General features: G+C 35.6%; 1 protein-coding gene across 3 annotated transcripts in view; it reads left to right on the plus strand.

Moving 5' to 3' along the window:
* LOC131432590 (zinc finger protein rotund-like) overlaps positions 1-16,877 on the plus strand; it is a 310,007-nt gene that overhangs the window by 142,936 nt on the left and 150,194 nt on the right. For 2 of the 3 annotated variants that reach the window (XM_058598944.1, XM_058598945.1), the window contains exon 1: positions 4,338-5,548. The exons of the other annotated variant lie outside the window; for it this stretch is intronic. In XM_058598944.1, the coding sequence (XP_058454927.1) occupies positions 5,087-5,548 (462 nt within the window). In that variant the 5' untranslated portion in view covers positions 4,338-5,086. Of the gene's footprint in view, positions 1-4,337; positions 5,549-16,877 lie in introns of those variants that run through there. 3 annotated transcript variants of the gene reach the window in all.

Below are 16,877 nucleotides of genomic sequence, written 5' to 3' on the forward strand. Positions count from 1 at the left end.
ATTTTAGGAATTATGGGAAACCTTTCTGATTTTTTTCTGATTTTTTCAAAATTTATTACATGTGAAAAAAAGATGCTCAAAATTTTCGATTTTTTTTAATCGCACATACAATTTTGGTACCACTTTAGATTTTACATCAAAAATAAATCATTTATGAGTACATTACGCTGTTATTTTTTCAGATTTTTAAAAAATGTGGACGGGTATAATATCAGACTTTGAAAAAATAAATCATTCGGAAAACCATGCGTCCCCACCAAACTGTAATTTGGTATTTAGTTCTAAAATCATATATCACATGCCCTTAGAACTAAATACCATGCGTTTCCATCTATAACTCGAGTTCAGGGCTTAAGAAAGAATTTTCATAAGAAAGGACCGGTAAGAGAAACATGAATCAGAACTAATAAAATATTTAGGTTTTAATATATGGTTCAAAGTTTTCATTTATGAACCGATAAGTCTTTAATATTTATTATTCATTTAATGTATTCAAATCAAATAATAATTATATTTAGTAAAAATTCTAAAGGACAATTAAATTATAGTTCTTTTCCTGAAAGAAGTATTCCTAGATACCAAGCGCAAAATCAAGGAAAATTAAAAACCAAGCAAAATCTTGAAAACTATCAGTTTTAAGGTAAAATTTTCGTCGACATACAGAACGTATGGTATGAATAGCCAAGTTGTTTGAAATTGCTCAACAAGACAACTAAAGTCAAACGGCTTAAGCTTATAAAGACGAATTAATAAAACTGGGGTCGGACTGACAGTAAATCCATCGAAACAAAATGTATGAGAGGGGAAGACTTTAAAATATAACAACTTTCCACACGAATAATGGTGCGTGGCGACGATATCGTGGTGGTTCATGTCCTCTTCAGGGAATAGCAAAAAACTAAAAATATTAAGTTTAAAAGAACATGTTTTTTGTATAGAAAATCGACGATTGCTTCGACTTGATTTCTATCTGGTTTATAGTATTTCTTAGGACTGCTAATAGCTAACCTCGAAACCTTCAGACTATACCGCAACTTAGAAACGAATTACAACCGTTCGCTGGCACACATGTTCACTAATGCATTCCCTACATCATTGCTTGGTAAATCGACCCAGGCGTGCGGGCGTGTGTAAATAACATAAGGAATAAAATTCTTTTAGCATTATTAATTACGTCAATACTCAATCCCTGAGCTCAAGTTGTAGATGGAAACGCATGGTATTTAGTTCTAAGGGCATATGGTATATGATTTTAGAATTAAATACCATGCGTCTCCATCGGATGATGACAATTTGATGGGGACGCATGGTTTTCCGAATGATTTATGTTTTTAAAGTCTGGTACTATACCCGCACACATTTTTAAAAAATCTGAAAAAATACAGCGTAATGTACTCATAAATGATTAATTTTTGATGTAAAATCTAGAGTGGTGCCAAAATTGTAAGTGCGATTAAAAAAAATTCGAAAATTTTGAACATCTTTTTTCACATGAAATACATTTTCAGAAAATCAGAAAGGTTTCCCATAATTATTAAAATATTCCTGATTTTTTTCAATTTTTTTGCTAAAGAGGTTTATGAAAAATTTAAATAAAATGATAATCAGAAGAACCACCCTAACTCCACCAATATTGCAGTTAAAGAGTTAAAATTTTGGGAAAATCATCTCCAATATAAACCCTTTCAAACAGCGGCTTGCTGGGGATACGTTTGTTCCAGTTCCTGCTCTATTATATATCTTCCATATAGAACTTCTAGCTGCTGAATTTGCTCTTAGGGCACATAACCGGTTTTACGTTTCGTCTTAGACTCGTCAGTGCATCGACTCAGTTCGACGAGATCGGAAAATGTCTGTATGTGTATTTTTTTACGCGCTGAATTTTCTCAGAGATGGCTGAACCGATTTTAACTAACTTATGCTCGTTTAAAAGCAACTGTCGGCCATTGATCAAGTTCAAAGATCAAATGGCTGTGACTTTTGGTTCCGGAGATATGATTGTATAAGTGACGTAACTGACAAAACGCGTTGTTTTTTACCGCTCTGATTTATATAAGGGTGCCGATATTTTGGGATCACCTCTAATATCGTAAAAGGGATATTGTTCAAAAGTTTAAGCACCTCGATAAAAATCCTAATGCAAAATTTGAGCTAAATCGGACATGGGTAAATGGTGTTGCCCAGCGGTTAAGGTTTGAAAATTTTACGATCTTGAAAAAGCACCATAGGGGAGAGTACATGAAATTTCCGAAATCGAAAACATTTTTTTATGCCAAAAACCAGGAATTCCCAGGATGTCAATTTCAAAAATAATTTTTTTAGATGACACGAAATCTCGACGTTTCATGCAATTCTAAGACATTTGGCATCAACAATTTTTTTTCGATTTCGGAAATTTCATGTACCCCAAGATCTATGAAAATTCCACTAAGTGGACTAAGAAGGGTTTTTTTAAATTAGCATTACTCTTCTCATACAAATAAGCAACGCAAATGTCAAGCGCTTGGTTGGAAAAATGATGCCTACTATGCGATATAAACACTGAAGAATGCTTTTGTGAACTACTCGATTCAATCTCAATCAATTGGTGTCAAAAATGAGCCCAAATTAGTGTCACAAATTATTTAATAAAAAGATAAAAAATGTTTTTATGAGACATATTCGAGAAAATTGAGCGGTAATCCGTTTTGACGTTAACGTCACTTATACCATTATATCACCGGAACTGTAAGTGACAGCCATTTGAACTTCAAACCTGTTTAATGAACACAGAGTAGCATTAAAACGAGCTTTGTTGAAATGTTGGTTCCGAATCAGTCAGTGATACTGATAACGATGAAGACATTTTTAAATTCTAAGTAAAACCAAAATTTATCTTATCAAACACCGACCCGAAATTAACTCTTTCTGGTATTATGCATATTACTAGTTACCCTGTCTCAGTGGCGCATCTAGAGGGGGTAAAGGGAGCCTTCGTCCCGGGCGCAACGTCTTTCTAGGAGCGACAAAACAATCTTCGGTAGGACCTTTCATTTCGGTCTTGTAGTTTTTTTTCCTCACTAAACTGATTCACTTCGAATTTTATTTTGACCCAGGCGCTAACTATCCTAGATGCCTTATCCAAGACGCATTGCATCGACAGAATAAATTACGAAATCTTGTTCGTTAGGATAAACAATCGACTATTTAATTATATCAACACCATGAACTGACATTAATTGTATTATTGAGATTTATTATTCTGTGCTTTTAGTACTCCTTTGAGTTTCTGTTTTGAAGAGCCTCATTCTTGTTTATTTGTTATGATGCAATTTTATTGTTCAATGCATCCAGAAACCATCCTGGCTGTACCACATTCCAGTAAGTCGTACATTGAGCACCCGAATGTCAGACAGCAGTTAATAAATTCAAATACATAAATTGGTTAAATCAAAACCTCTCCATTTTTTGTTTGCTGAATGGTACCCGGAGAAAGACTGCAACCAGAGTGCATAAGAAATTCAAAATTGTACCTTAAATCCGTTCAAAGCTTAGCATTAAGTGTGGTGGGTGGTTTGGGGAGCGAGTATCGTAGCGAAGAATGGCGAAGGGTCCATGGCACGGTGATGGGCGAGGAGGCACCAAAGCACTATTGATTCCTGGTTTGATCTCACCCCGTGCATTTATGCATGGTAGAAAGCGCACTTCGCCGTCGTCGTCGTCGTCGTTCTCGTTGTCCTCCCACATTGAATCACTCATCCACATGCACAACACACATAAAATATGGAATGTATGTATATGTTGGGTTGCTTGGTTGGTTGGATGGTTGGTTGGTGGGTTGATGTATGGTGGAGAGACTCGAAGAAATGTGAAAGAAAACACGGAAAAAGTAGCATAGGAGTAACAACAGAAGGAACTTCAGCTTCGAACAGCGTTTGTAGGAAGAAAAGCAAAAAAAAAGAACCATCCAGCGACTCCAGCAACAACAAACGGTCGCCCCGCGTCGTCCGATAGACTGAACGAAGGTTTGGGTCGAGGGCAACAGGCAAGGCAAAATGCACTGGAAGAAAGAAAAAAAAAGAATCGAGGATCACCACTGAAGGAAGCTTGCGAGCGCTCACTAGAATAAGAAACGGGACTAAAAAATATATGTGTGTATATATAAAATTTATATTTTTCTCATTGCCTTTTTCTCGTTTTGTTTGAAAGCACTATTTTGTGGGGTGGCCTGGTTCAGGAAAAAGGAAGCAGGAGCTAGAAGCAGAAAAAAAAATCCGTCGACGGCGAACCAGAAGTTGTATTATGAGCGTCAAGACGTTCGGCGAGCGTGCAGCACTGCATCGCCGTAGTCACCGGGAGCGAGTCGAAAAAGTCGCGCGCCGCGGACAGGACGCGAATGTGTGCTCCGGTTTCATCCTGGTTGACCGTTCCGGCGACCGGATCCAATGGTCACCCAAGGGCACCGAAACCACAGCTGCCTTATCCTAACTGTGCTGATGAAGATGAAGCGGTTCATTTGTTCCTAAACACTAGTCAAACCGTTTAGTTTTCTTTTTTTTTTTTTGTAAGTAAGGACAAAGAATATTGCCTCCCGCAACGAAAGTTCCTCAATCTAGGCCAAGCAATGTTTGTAGAATAAGTGCAGCCAACAGAAAGTTCCTAACAGCAAAAGTATAGCATAAAAAATAAGTGCGAAGTGAAAGTTTTCCCTTTCCCTCCGAGTTGCGTTAAAGAAATTTATTCAAGGCTCCAAGTTTTGTGAAAGCGAGCAAAATAGAAAAGAAAAGAATAAAGAGAAGTTCTTTGCCCCTGAATTGCGTCTATTTGCGCAACGAAGTGATAGCAGCTACCTGGGAAATCAAAAGAAGAAAGTGAAAATCTAATTACTCTTCTCAATGCATGAATGAGACCGTGCGGGGAGAGCGCAGTAGCGTGGGTGGAAGAAAAACACGGAAAAGGCTTACAGTTTATCCAACAAGTGAAAGTTTGTTGAAAAGTTAGCTTAGAAACTTTTTTTTTTCATCCGTTGGAATCTGGAGCAGCTGTTCCGGTGCATGTTTAATCGAGCATTTGGATTACCACGTAGCTCCGCCCGCGCACCCGGTCTATGATGACATCCAACATTCGAATCAAGGAAGACCTGTACTTGAAACCAATGGGAACCGAGTCCCACAACGACTCAGCAGCGATGTCGCAGAAGTCCCCATTTTTGTTTCCGGCCCAATTTTATAAGAACCTTTTCGCAGCTTCCGCATCGTTGCTGCAGAAACCACCGAGCAGCAATGCCCCACACTCCCCACCTTCGCTAGACGATGAAAAAGCGGAAGATCTGTCCACTCCGGGTCCACCACCGTGTCCCTCCTTCTCCTCCACTTCCTCTTCCGTGGCGATGGCGGTGGCACACTTTCCGCGCAATCTACTTTTCTCCGTTTCCCCATCGCCGTTTAACCCTGCCGGGAGCAACAGTGAAGTAGAAAAACTTGCCATCCAAGGCCAGTCCCGTTCGTCTGTTTCGGGTTCAGCGGATGCAGCGGAACACGACGATGTGAAGGATGTCGTCACACGAGAGGTTAGCGATCAAAATGAGTAATTATGTTTAACGATGACGCGGTTGTGGCGACAGTAAACTACACACAGCTTTGAACGAGAAAAAAGCGTGTGAACGTTGGCTATGATTGTATTGCTTTGCTGAATTGAATTGTATCTAATGTTGCGGACACAGTACTTAATTCAGTTCTGCTTGTGTTGAAAGAGATATTCATCACTTTTTCGAGGTTTCTTCTTTCTTCTTTCTTCTTTCTTCTTTCTTCTTTCTTCTTTCTTCTTTCTTCTTTCTTCTTTCTTCTTTCTTCTTTCTTCTTTCTTCTTTCTTCTTTCTTCTTTCTTCTTTCTTCTTTCTTCTTTCTTCTTTCTTCTTTCTTCTTTCTTCTTTCTTCTTTCTTCTTTCTTCTTTCTTCTTTCTTCTTTCTTCTTTCTTCTTTCTTCTTTCTTCTTTCTTCTTTCTTCTTTCTTCTTTCTTCTTTCTTATTTCTTCTTTCTTCTTTCTTCTTTCTTATTTCTTCTTTCTTCTTTCTTCTTTCTTCTTTCTTCTTTCTTCTTTCTTCTTTCTTCTTTCTTCTTTCTTCTTTCTTCTTTCTTCTTTCTTCTTTCTTCTTTCTTCTTTCTTCTTTCTTCTTTCTTCTTTCTTCTTTCTTCTTTCTTCTTTCTTCTTTCTTCTTTCTTCTTTCTTCTTTCTTTCTTTCTTTTCTTTTTTCTTCTCTCTTCTTACGGTTTTTCCTTTTTTTGCTTTGTTTTCGTCGTGTTTGTTTTTACATCCCTATTTCTACATTTGATCCTCATTTTCCTTTACTATGTTCACCCTTTCCTCAGTTTTGCTTCCATATTTATTCATCTTTTAATTTTATTTGCTGTTTCTCTTCTTTGGTTTTATTTAAATTTTCCTCTATTCAACATTGCTTAACCATCTTCTTTTTTTCTATTCTAACCTTCATGGTCCTCCTTTATACTTTCTTTGTGCATCCTTCATTCTTCATTCTATCCCATCTTAACTATTCGAACCGCTTTCCACTTGCTACTATTTCTTTTTTCATAGCAAAAATTTCACTTTTCTTTGCTGTTGTGGTTCTATATATCCACCTTTCAGCTTTCATTTATAGTCAGATAATGTCGGAAAAATTAATTCTGTTTGTAATACCCCTTTTGTATCTCCTTTCGATATGAATTCTACTACATTTTTCCTACTGCTTTGCACTTACGATGTTTCTTGGTCTGGTACCCTGCGACTTTTTTTTATTCAACTTTCATTACCACATATTTTGTTTTCCGACCGACTTCTTTGAAAATCTGTCGGTTTTAGATGCTCCTTTTCCGTTTTTCATGCTTTTCTCATCTTCTTTGGCGCTTTATATACTTTCTTATCTCTAACTACTTTCCTCGTTTTACATGCTCTTATTGGATCCCTTCATTCTTTATTTTTACCTATTTCTTTTATTTTTGGGACCATCTTCCTTCTTTACACATTATCTATCTATTCTTTCCATCTCTCTACCTACCTTCGTCGTTCAATTTCTTACTTGTTTGTTTCTCTATTTTTAATTTTTTCTATTTCATTTTTTCTTCCAATTTTTAGCATGTTTCTTCTGTTTTTATGTCTTTTTTCTACTCGTTTCTTTTAATTTTTCCATTTCGCATCCTTCTACATTATTTTTAATTTTTATTGTCTCTAGTTTTCATCTACATGGACCCGTTTAAACTTTTTTTTCTTTTCTTTTTCTACCATCCATTTTTTCTAATTCCATTTTGCTCTATATTATTCTAATTATCTCCCGGTCTTCATCCTTGTTTCTTATTTTTTGCTTTTGTCTTTAAAAAGGCGATAGAATTGCCGTAGAAACCGACTTTTGACCGGAGCTCCGGAGACCCATAGTGTTATACACAATTTGACTCAGCTCGACGAAATCGAAAAATGGTTTAAACGAAGATGGTTTAAACGATTTCAACAAGCTCAGCCTATTTGGAAGCTACTACAAGGGCCCTCGAGAAATGAAGAAAGAGCGGAATCCCCCGGACCCGAACTTTTTCGTGGGGCCCGGAAATTTCGAAGATTTAAAAGTGTTTCATATTCTTCATAATCAAACCCCGATTTTTCCCAAAAGTCCTTTAATTATTTTTCAACTTTTTGCTTTTCTGCGCCTATCGCAACGTTTTTAATTTGACAGAAACTTTGAGAAAAATAAATAGTTCTTTTTTCGAACATCACGAAAATACACCAAAAATCAATAAAAAAAAACTATAACAGAAATGTGCAATAGTGCAATGCGTAAAAAATAATTACTAAGAAAATGACTGAATTAACTAAATGGTAGAGTAACAATTGGTTTTAAATAGTTCTATGTTTTGGTTTCTTTATTTTCTGGAATTATTCATCCTGGAGGTCCTTATTTTCTCTATACACTTTCACTGTGTTCAGTTTTTGCAATGACTGAGTGGAAACATATATTGAAGAAGCCAAATGAATGAAAAACTCGTAGAAAAGATGATTTTTTGGAAAATTTCGCAAAATTTGCATACGCGTTACCACTTCGTCACCCTATGGTTGATGTCAGAGTGTGCGCGTAACGCGTATCTTTTTCCAAAAAATCATCTTTTCTAAGAGTTTCTCATTCATTTAGCTTCTCCAATATATATTTCCACTCAGTCATTCTTTCTTCCTCTTTGGTGTCTTACTCTACTTTCTCTAATCCCCTTTCTATTTCTCTAGCATATTATTTATTTGTTTTAGAACTTTATGCGTGCTTCTTTATACTACTTTGACACTATTCCCTCTTCTTTTTTGCTTCTTTATTGTTTTCGATCAGAGTTAACCTTTCGCACAAACTTTGGCTAGTTATAGTAACAATCCAAAAGACTTGTGATGATGCGATAGAGTTTGAGATCATCTGTATACATTACTTTAAATGACGACAATTGACTACAAAGATCGTCAACGAATAGAACGAAGAGGAGTGGGCCGAGATGGACCCGATGTAACATTGAAGGCTTCAGAGAGTACAGTTCCGACTCGTACGGTAGCACTTCGATCAGTGCGGATTTTATTTACGTTTTGTTTCCCGCTTCCTGTTTTATTCGAACATTTCAATTTCTTTTTCTCATTTTGATTTTTTTCTGCTTTTCTTCCTTTTCCTACTGCTTTCCTACTTTCTACTCTTATGCTCTTGCAGCTTATTTTTCATTTTTTCTTAACTTTTTTTATGTATGTTTTAAGGAGGACACTCGCTAAAACGGTGGAAAATATGATCCATTTTCATTATTGTACAGTATAGAAACCGGAAAAGGCAAGAAAATTCATTGTGGAACAGCTGTAGACGTACGTTTGAGGATAAGAAAAACGATTTTTATATGAGTATAGAAGGTGACAAGCGATTATACAGGGTCCGGCACTCGAAGTGTAACCAATTAAAAAGGCCATAAATTCAGTTTGGAAAATTAGTTTTACTTAATTCAAAGTACAAAATATGTAAAAATAATACAAAATTCAGAATCAATTCACTTTTGCTCGATATGACCACCTTTTGCCTTGACTATGGCCTTGAGACGGTCAAAAAACGAATCGCAAGCTGCCCGAATGTGACTTGCAGGTGTATTTTGGCCCACTCGCGGACAATAACTTTTTTCAGCGCCTCGAGACTGGTGTATCTTTTAGCTCGGACTTTGCTCTCCAAAATGGCCCAAAGAGAATAATCCTTTGGATTCGCATCTGGTGAATTCGAGAGCCATTGTGTGGACGTGATGAAGTTCGGAACGTTGTTTTTCAGCCATTCTTGGTTCACTCGAGCTTTGTGAGACGGTGCCGAGTCCTGCTGAAACGTCCATGGTCTGCCACCGAAATGTTTGTCTGCCCACGGCTTCAAAGCAACCTCCAGAATACTTTCCCGATAATATGTCGCATTTACCTTGACGCCAGGCTCGAAGGTCTGAAGTTGGTTACACTTCGAGTGCCGGACCCTGTAAATACACACTCCTATTCAGTGCTTGAGCGGAAAATAGGTATAGAGCGAGATGACTAGTGTTTGATGGACAGAGAAGATGTTTGGGTGTATGGTATCGGTCGGGTGACGGCCAGGATGTAGATCATGTTCGATGTATGTTCTACCATGCCTGACAGCGTTTTAGAGCTGTGTCTCCACGGAACCACCCGCGATCCCATTTCAACCAAAATATTAGTTGATTTTCTGAATTCGATTGGTTAAAATTTGGTACAACTAATCGATTGTTGTTTTAACTAAACTGTCATTTTTGTTTTTCGATTAGCAGAAACGATGGTTGAAACAACTAATTTAACTGTTTGAAAAAAAAATGCTGTCAATTAGTGAGGACACATACCTTTCAATTTCAACAAATATTTTAGTTGAAATAGCTGGTGTTGTTATTGAAACAAAATTCTGTTAGTTGAAAAATAAATCGGTTTTATTCGTTTTAGACATTGCAAATAGTTGAATCCACTCGAACAATGTTATTAATTTGCGAAAATAATCAAAATATACTTACTGATACTCGTCATGATCCATTTGAAATAAGTGCGGTATGTTGAGATTCATGAAATAAATATCGTTGTTAAAATGTAAACAGTATTTTATATTGACATGTGATATCATTTGGGCTGGGAAAACCACCGATCACTGCTGATTTCAAGTGTTCTTAACCAAGGAATAAATTATCATTACGAAATCAGAAATGATCTGATCTCTAAGTGATTTTGATTTTTGTATGATCATGATCATGTGAAATCGAGATCAGTAAAGATCTAAATTCTAAAAAAATATTGATTCGATCGGAAATGATTGATGTAGAAAAACGTTTTTAATCAGCAAAAGTGCCCGAAGGGGCGAGTAAAATAAAAAGTAACTATCTTCAGCGCGTCAAAAGTAATCCGACAGATTTACATCTCAAGCTAATACTTCTACATATCTCTAAAAAAGTTGATACTTTGAAAAAAAAGAGTAAACAATTGTTTTACGAAAACTTGCTTTCCAATACACCTCACTCAAAATTTTGGAAAAATTTGAAAAACTCATTCGGCTTAACCAAGAAAAACGATAAGATAAACCTCATAGAAAATGGTAGAAGAATTGTTGATTGTAAAGAAATATGTCAGACCTTTAATGACTATTTCTCTAGCATTGGACAAAAACTAGCAAATAATATTCCAACTAATACTAGCATTAATCCTTTAAGCAATGTTCGCTGTGTTCGTGACTCAATATTTTTACGTCCCTCGTCAATCGCCGAAGTTACATTGCTGATACACAGCTTAGATAATAACAAAGGCAGTGGTTCCGATGGTATATCAGCTAGTTTACTAAAAGAAAATTGTACAACGTTTTCTAGGATTCTCTCTAAATGTTTTAATGAAATTATTCTGTCCGGTTATTATCCCGATTGTCTAAAAATCTCTAAAGTCATTCCTATATTTAAGTCCGGTAATCGTTGTGATTGTAATAATTATCGTCCCATATCTACATTATCCGTCTTTAACAAAATTTTTGAAAAACTATTAGTCACCAGATTGCTTGACTTTTTAAATAAACATAGCGTCTTCTACCAATTTCAATACGGTTTTAGACAAGGTTCTGGCACACAAACTGCTATTATAGAACTAGTTGACAAGATAATGAGTGAAATAGATCGTAAGAATATTGTCGGTGCCGTATTTCTTGACCTTAAAAAAGCTTTTGACACGTTAAACCACACGATTTTACTCGAAAAGCTCGAATGTTATGGTATCAGAGGCATTGCAAACAGCGTTATTCGTAGTTACTTGACAAATAGGCAACAATTTGTATCCATTGATGGGGAACGTAGCAACCTCGCTCCTACGAAAATTGGTGTACCACAAGGTAGTAATATAGGACCTTTATTATTTCTCTTATACATAAATGATTTAGGCAACTTGAATCTTAACGGTACTCCAAGACTCTTTGCCGATGATACAGCCTTATTCTATCCCCATCATAACATCAGTACCATTATAAGCTCGATGAACAGTGACCTAGATGTCCTTGACAAATATTTCAACGCTAATTTATTGTCATTGAATTTACTCAAAACGAAATATATGGTCTTTCGTTTCATGCGAAAAGTGTTACCAATTCATGACAACCCGAAGCTAACAGATTACGTGATTGAAAATGTAAAATGCTTTAAATACCTGGGCATTCATCTTGACCCTACGTTATCTTGGACTCATCATATAAGTTTTGTTGAAAAGCGTGTCGCATCTTCCTGTGGTATCATGTGGAGAGTGCGATCATATGTTCCTCGGCGTGCACTTTTGAGCTACTACTATGCTTATATTCACTCACAACTTAATTATCTTGTATCGGTCTGGGGCCGTGCAGCTAGCTCTCATCTGAAAAAATTACAAACTCTTCAGAATAGGTGTCTTAAAACTATTTTTAATAGACCTCTGCTGTTCTCTACGTTTTCTTTGTACTCCGACCAAGCTCATAATGCTCTACCAATAGCTTACTTATGTGACATGCAAACCTTGTTGTTCGTTCATGACACCTTGCATGCCACGACACATCGTAACATACAGTTTTCAACTCCAAACCATTTGTACGCGACGCGCCGTAATGGCCACTTGCAACGCATTCGAACAACCACAACTCTGGGCCAAAGGCGTATTCTGTTTGTTGGTCCTACAAAGTTTAATGCACTTCCTCTTGACATACAACAAATCAACATCCGTACCATATTTAGATCTAGATTGAAGCACTACTTTAGACAAAGACTGAATGAAATTTTTATACAATAAGCGTAAAGTTTAAACAATCGTAATCTATCTGTATATCAATGTTAGTTAAACGTCAACAATATTATATTATTCAATGTTAGATATTAAACGTGGATCCCTTAAAAGGAAACTTATTTCCACTGGGATTCCACACCAATAAATTAGTTAATTGCACATCTTAGAATAAATTGTTTTAATCTCAGTTCTTCTTGTTTTTCTTTGTTGGTATTAAAATTTTGCCAGTGTTAATGAACTGAGATTAGTTGCGTCCATTACCAGGGGGCTCCTTGTTGAGCTTTTTGGTGTGGGGGAGTGTGGTGGGCAATTAAAAAAAAAAAAATTAGCGAAATTATTAAATTTACCTAAACTGAGTATTGAAAGATGATGCCTTCAAACGGTTGAAATAAAGTTATGCACTGATAATTTTAGTCATCCAAATATTATATCATATTGATCAGGAGACTTGCCTCAAGTTCATGAATCTCAGATACTATGTAAATGTTTATTAAACTACTAGACTCGCAAAATATGAGTTTTTTGTTGTTGTTTTTACTAAAAATAGTATTTTAAGACCAGTGTTTTATACATATTAGAGGTACACACTTCTCTGTGCAAAGTCTTACAAAATTAAAAAAAAAAGATTCCTGTCGATTGGAGAACATTTGCATAGTGGGAACGGACGACTTCTGGTTTATTGATATCCCTTTAAAAACCCCTACAATATTGGCATTTTCGATTTGATTAATTGAAGTCGGAAAACAATGTTTGAAGTGGTTCTGAATTCTACGAAAGAGACTTGCGGTTTATTGATATTCCTTAAAAACCCTCCGCTCTACTCGTCTACTTTTTGTGGTTGCATTGAAATCATTCATATAATATAATATTCAAACAATACTGTTTTCTGAAGCACGTCTACTTTTCAAATGGCATCTAAACATATCGTAATGGTCTTAAAGGTATATCGATACACCTAAAATTATCATAATGATTTTTCAAACGCGTTTAACCATCATTTTCCGGTATCCAATCATCAATATAATCATCAAATCAAACAATACTCATATTGTAATAGCATTCAAGGATTATAAATAAACTGAAAATTTCCATTTTGGATTACAGAGTCACCTCAAACATCGTTTTCCGATATCTACTCATCAAACCCGTTCCAAAAATACCCATATTGTAGTAGTAGAATACGAAAGAGCTGGAAATCTTTTTCATTGTATGCAAAAACCTCTTTTTACGAACTAGGTTCATAGAAAAGGTTTACGTTATTTAGGATGTGTAAAAAAAGTGTTCGTAAACGTAGATTTGGGTGTACACAACCGGCCCGGTATTGCTGCACTGGTATTGTGTTTTCTTCTTCCGTACCAGCGCACAGTGGTCCCAATCATGTCAAAACACGCGTGTTTTATATATTTATGCCTCAGGGGTTGATTTTGGATCTTTTATGTCTTCAGAAGAATTTCTGTTTGATATAGTCTGCTTCTTTTAGTATAATCAAAGTTGTAATTACTCCACTTACAAGTGAGTTGAAAAAATTATGTTGCACATAATACGAAATAGAGTTTTATGTTGTGAAAAATACGAAATAGAGTTTTATGTTGTGAAAAATACGAAATAGAGTATTTATGAATAGTTGTAGATCATGTTCAAACAAGAAAACATGTCGAAGACATGAACCCTTGAACATGCATTGGTGTCGAGATATGATACATTATTTATTGGAGACCCCTAAAATCAAGTTTTTCCATCATAACTTATTTCAATGAATGTTTAGAATTTTCAAATGTTCAACAATTGTATTTCAATCATCGAGATACAAATTTTTGTCAAAGGTTGCATATTTTTAAGTTTACAAACTAAACAGTTTTTGAACAATTTAATTTCAAAATACTATATTAAATTAAATAAATGTATGTATCAATATCTCTAAAATGTTGAAATATGTGAAACCAATTTCAACAAAATTTGAAAGTATGATCAAAACACTATTAGAAAAATTAGTAGTCACAACATAAATTTCCTTACATTTGTGTTTTCATACACACTTAAATAAAAAGCATGTTCTTACATTCTCCTATATAGATATATATTTAGCAACAATACATACAGTATTCATTAACCGTGCACCTTAAATTAAATATTAATCAAAGCAATTGAACATTTCAGACAGAAGTAAAAATAATTTCATAAAGATAGACGAAGTTTACCAGTTTGTATTTCATTTTTAATTGGAAGGAACACTGTATTAGGGAAACTCTCCGTTCTTTTATGTTTCGGTACTTTTTGTAAAAATATTTGTAATAAAATTATTTTTATTCTGGCCTTTTTGCGTAAAAGCTTTACGTGGCCGATTTTTGTTACTTAATTTTTTTTTGCTATTGCATCTCGTTGTCACTCTTTTTCTAGGGGAAGATGAGTTTCCATTTCCATCCAACGAAGATCGGGGGTCACTTCGTCCGCGGCGTTGTTATTATTTCCGTTTTATTTTCGTTGTCCTTGTTGATCGTAGTCTTGGGCTCGTTGAGAGTTGCTGTAGATGCGCCTTGTTGTACATTGATTGCAGTTGCTGGTTGGTTGGGGGGTAAGTTGTTAACTGCAGCTGGTGTACTTTGTTCTATAGGGGATACTGATGGTTTCGTTGAAGGGGATGCTTCATTGTTGTTGGTGGCTGTCACAGGTGTACTGGGGTTGCTTGGGGTTGGTGTGAAGGAAGCACCGTTGTCCTTTGGTGTGGTTGTCTCCTTGTCCAGTTTATCACATGGCTTACCGTAGCGAACAGCTTTTTGGCAATATTGACATGTGGCCATCTGATTGTCATAGGTAACAAGTGATTTGCACGGAATTCTTGTATCTTGACCGAAAATCACATAAGAAGGTATAGGTCTCTTCAAGTGTATGCGTAACAAACGTACGCCATTTAGAATACCGGGGACAAAGTTCTTCCATGTTTCTTTTTTGATAGAAAGTATCCCTCCGTATTGGGACATAGTTTTGCGAATATAAGAATCGTTGTTGCTTGAGGGAAGATCATGCACACGCACTTCTATAGCACTATCTTCCATATATACTGGAATGTTGTACTTAATGTTCTCGTGCTCCACATTATGCACATTATTATTGTCTTTTGCGAATTGAATTGCATCCAACTCTTTATAAAACTGGATAAAACAACATTATTCGTCTTATTGCATTGAAGTAGATGCACACGTTTAATGTCAAGATGCATTTGCTCCTTAAGCAAACTTTCAAGTTCACGTATCGAAGGTCGAATTTTGCACTGCCTAAAGTCAACAACAATTGTATTCTTTCGTGTCGGCGGTAGCTTTTGTTCGTTTGGTTCACTCATTTCGAGGTCGTTCTATTGTTCACTACACAATACTGTACTTGGTTTCTTCCGTCCCGAACGTAAGCGGTTTTGTTATATCGACTGACTTGGATGCGATGTGAATGCGAACTCTGTAAAAATATTTATTTTGTTTTCGTGTAGGAGACTATTTTCCCGCTTACTTTAATCAATATTGAATTTAGGGTGCAAGGTTAAGGAATATTGTATGTCTGGGTGCTAAGTATATATATTGGAGATAGCTAGAACATGCTTTTTTTAAGTGTTCACAAACTAAGATTCAAATAAAAGGAATTATGATCCCATAGCTTGCTATTGAATTTCATTTGAATGTGGCTTCCGGTTCCGGAGTTATATGGTAATATGTGAAAATTTGAGAAAAAGTTTACAATCAATTATCTCTGGAACAACTCAACCGATTTTTGCAAACTAAGATTCAAATGAAAGGTCTTATAATATCCTAAAAATTTTTGGAACATTTTATCAGGATCCGACTTCTGGTTTCGGAACTAAAGCGTGATAAGTGGAAAATTACCAATTTTATTAGTATTTTCCACGAACGATGGTTAAAAACAGGTACAAATCCCATATAACTGTCCGATAAATTATTCTAGTTTGCAGAGCTTGTTAGTTTGTGGGCATGAAAACTTAATTCGGCAAAACTGGTCCCCTCTTTTCCTGTTCCGAGAGCACCGAAAGTGGAGAAGGAAAACTACTAAAACAAAATTCACTTCGATTTCTCTGCGATGCTTGAACCGATTTTCACAAATCTTGATTTAAATTAAATTTAATTCTGTCTATAAACCTACTGTGAAACTTCATCCGGATCCAACTTCCGGCTCCGCAGTTACAGGGCGATGAGTGTCAAAGTTTTCAAATCGCCATATAGAGTGACAATATGTACAACACCGAAGGAAGAAGAAAACACAAAACGAACAAGGCGTGCTTTGTTCTATTTCGTACACGTTGTGTAGTGATGTCAACAACAACAACAATAATAATAATAATAATAATAATAATAATAATAATAATAATAATAATAATAATAATAATAATAATAATAATAATAATAATAATAATAATAATAATTATAATTATAATTATAATTATAATAATAATAATAATAATAATATTAATAATAATAATCCTATTACATGTTTTATGCTGTTTAGCTTGACTTACATATGCAGAAGTAACAGAAACGCAGGTTCGTTTCGTTTGTTAGATTTCGTTTAATTGGTTTAATCGAAATAG

Source organism: Malaya genurostris, chromosome 2, assembly GCF_030247185.1.
Source record: "Malaya genurostris strain Urasoe2022 chromosome 2, Malgen_1.1, whole genome shotgun sequence".
Classification (NCBI taxonomy): domain Eukaryota; kingdom Metazoa; phylum Arthropoda; class Insecta; order Diptera; family Culicidae; genus Malaya; species Malaya genurostris.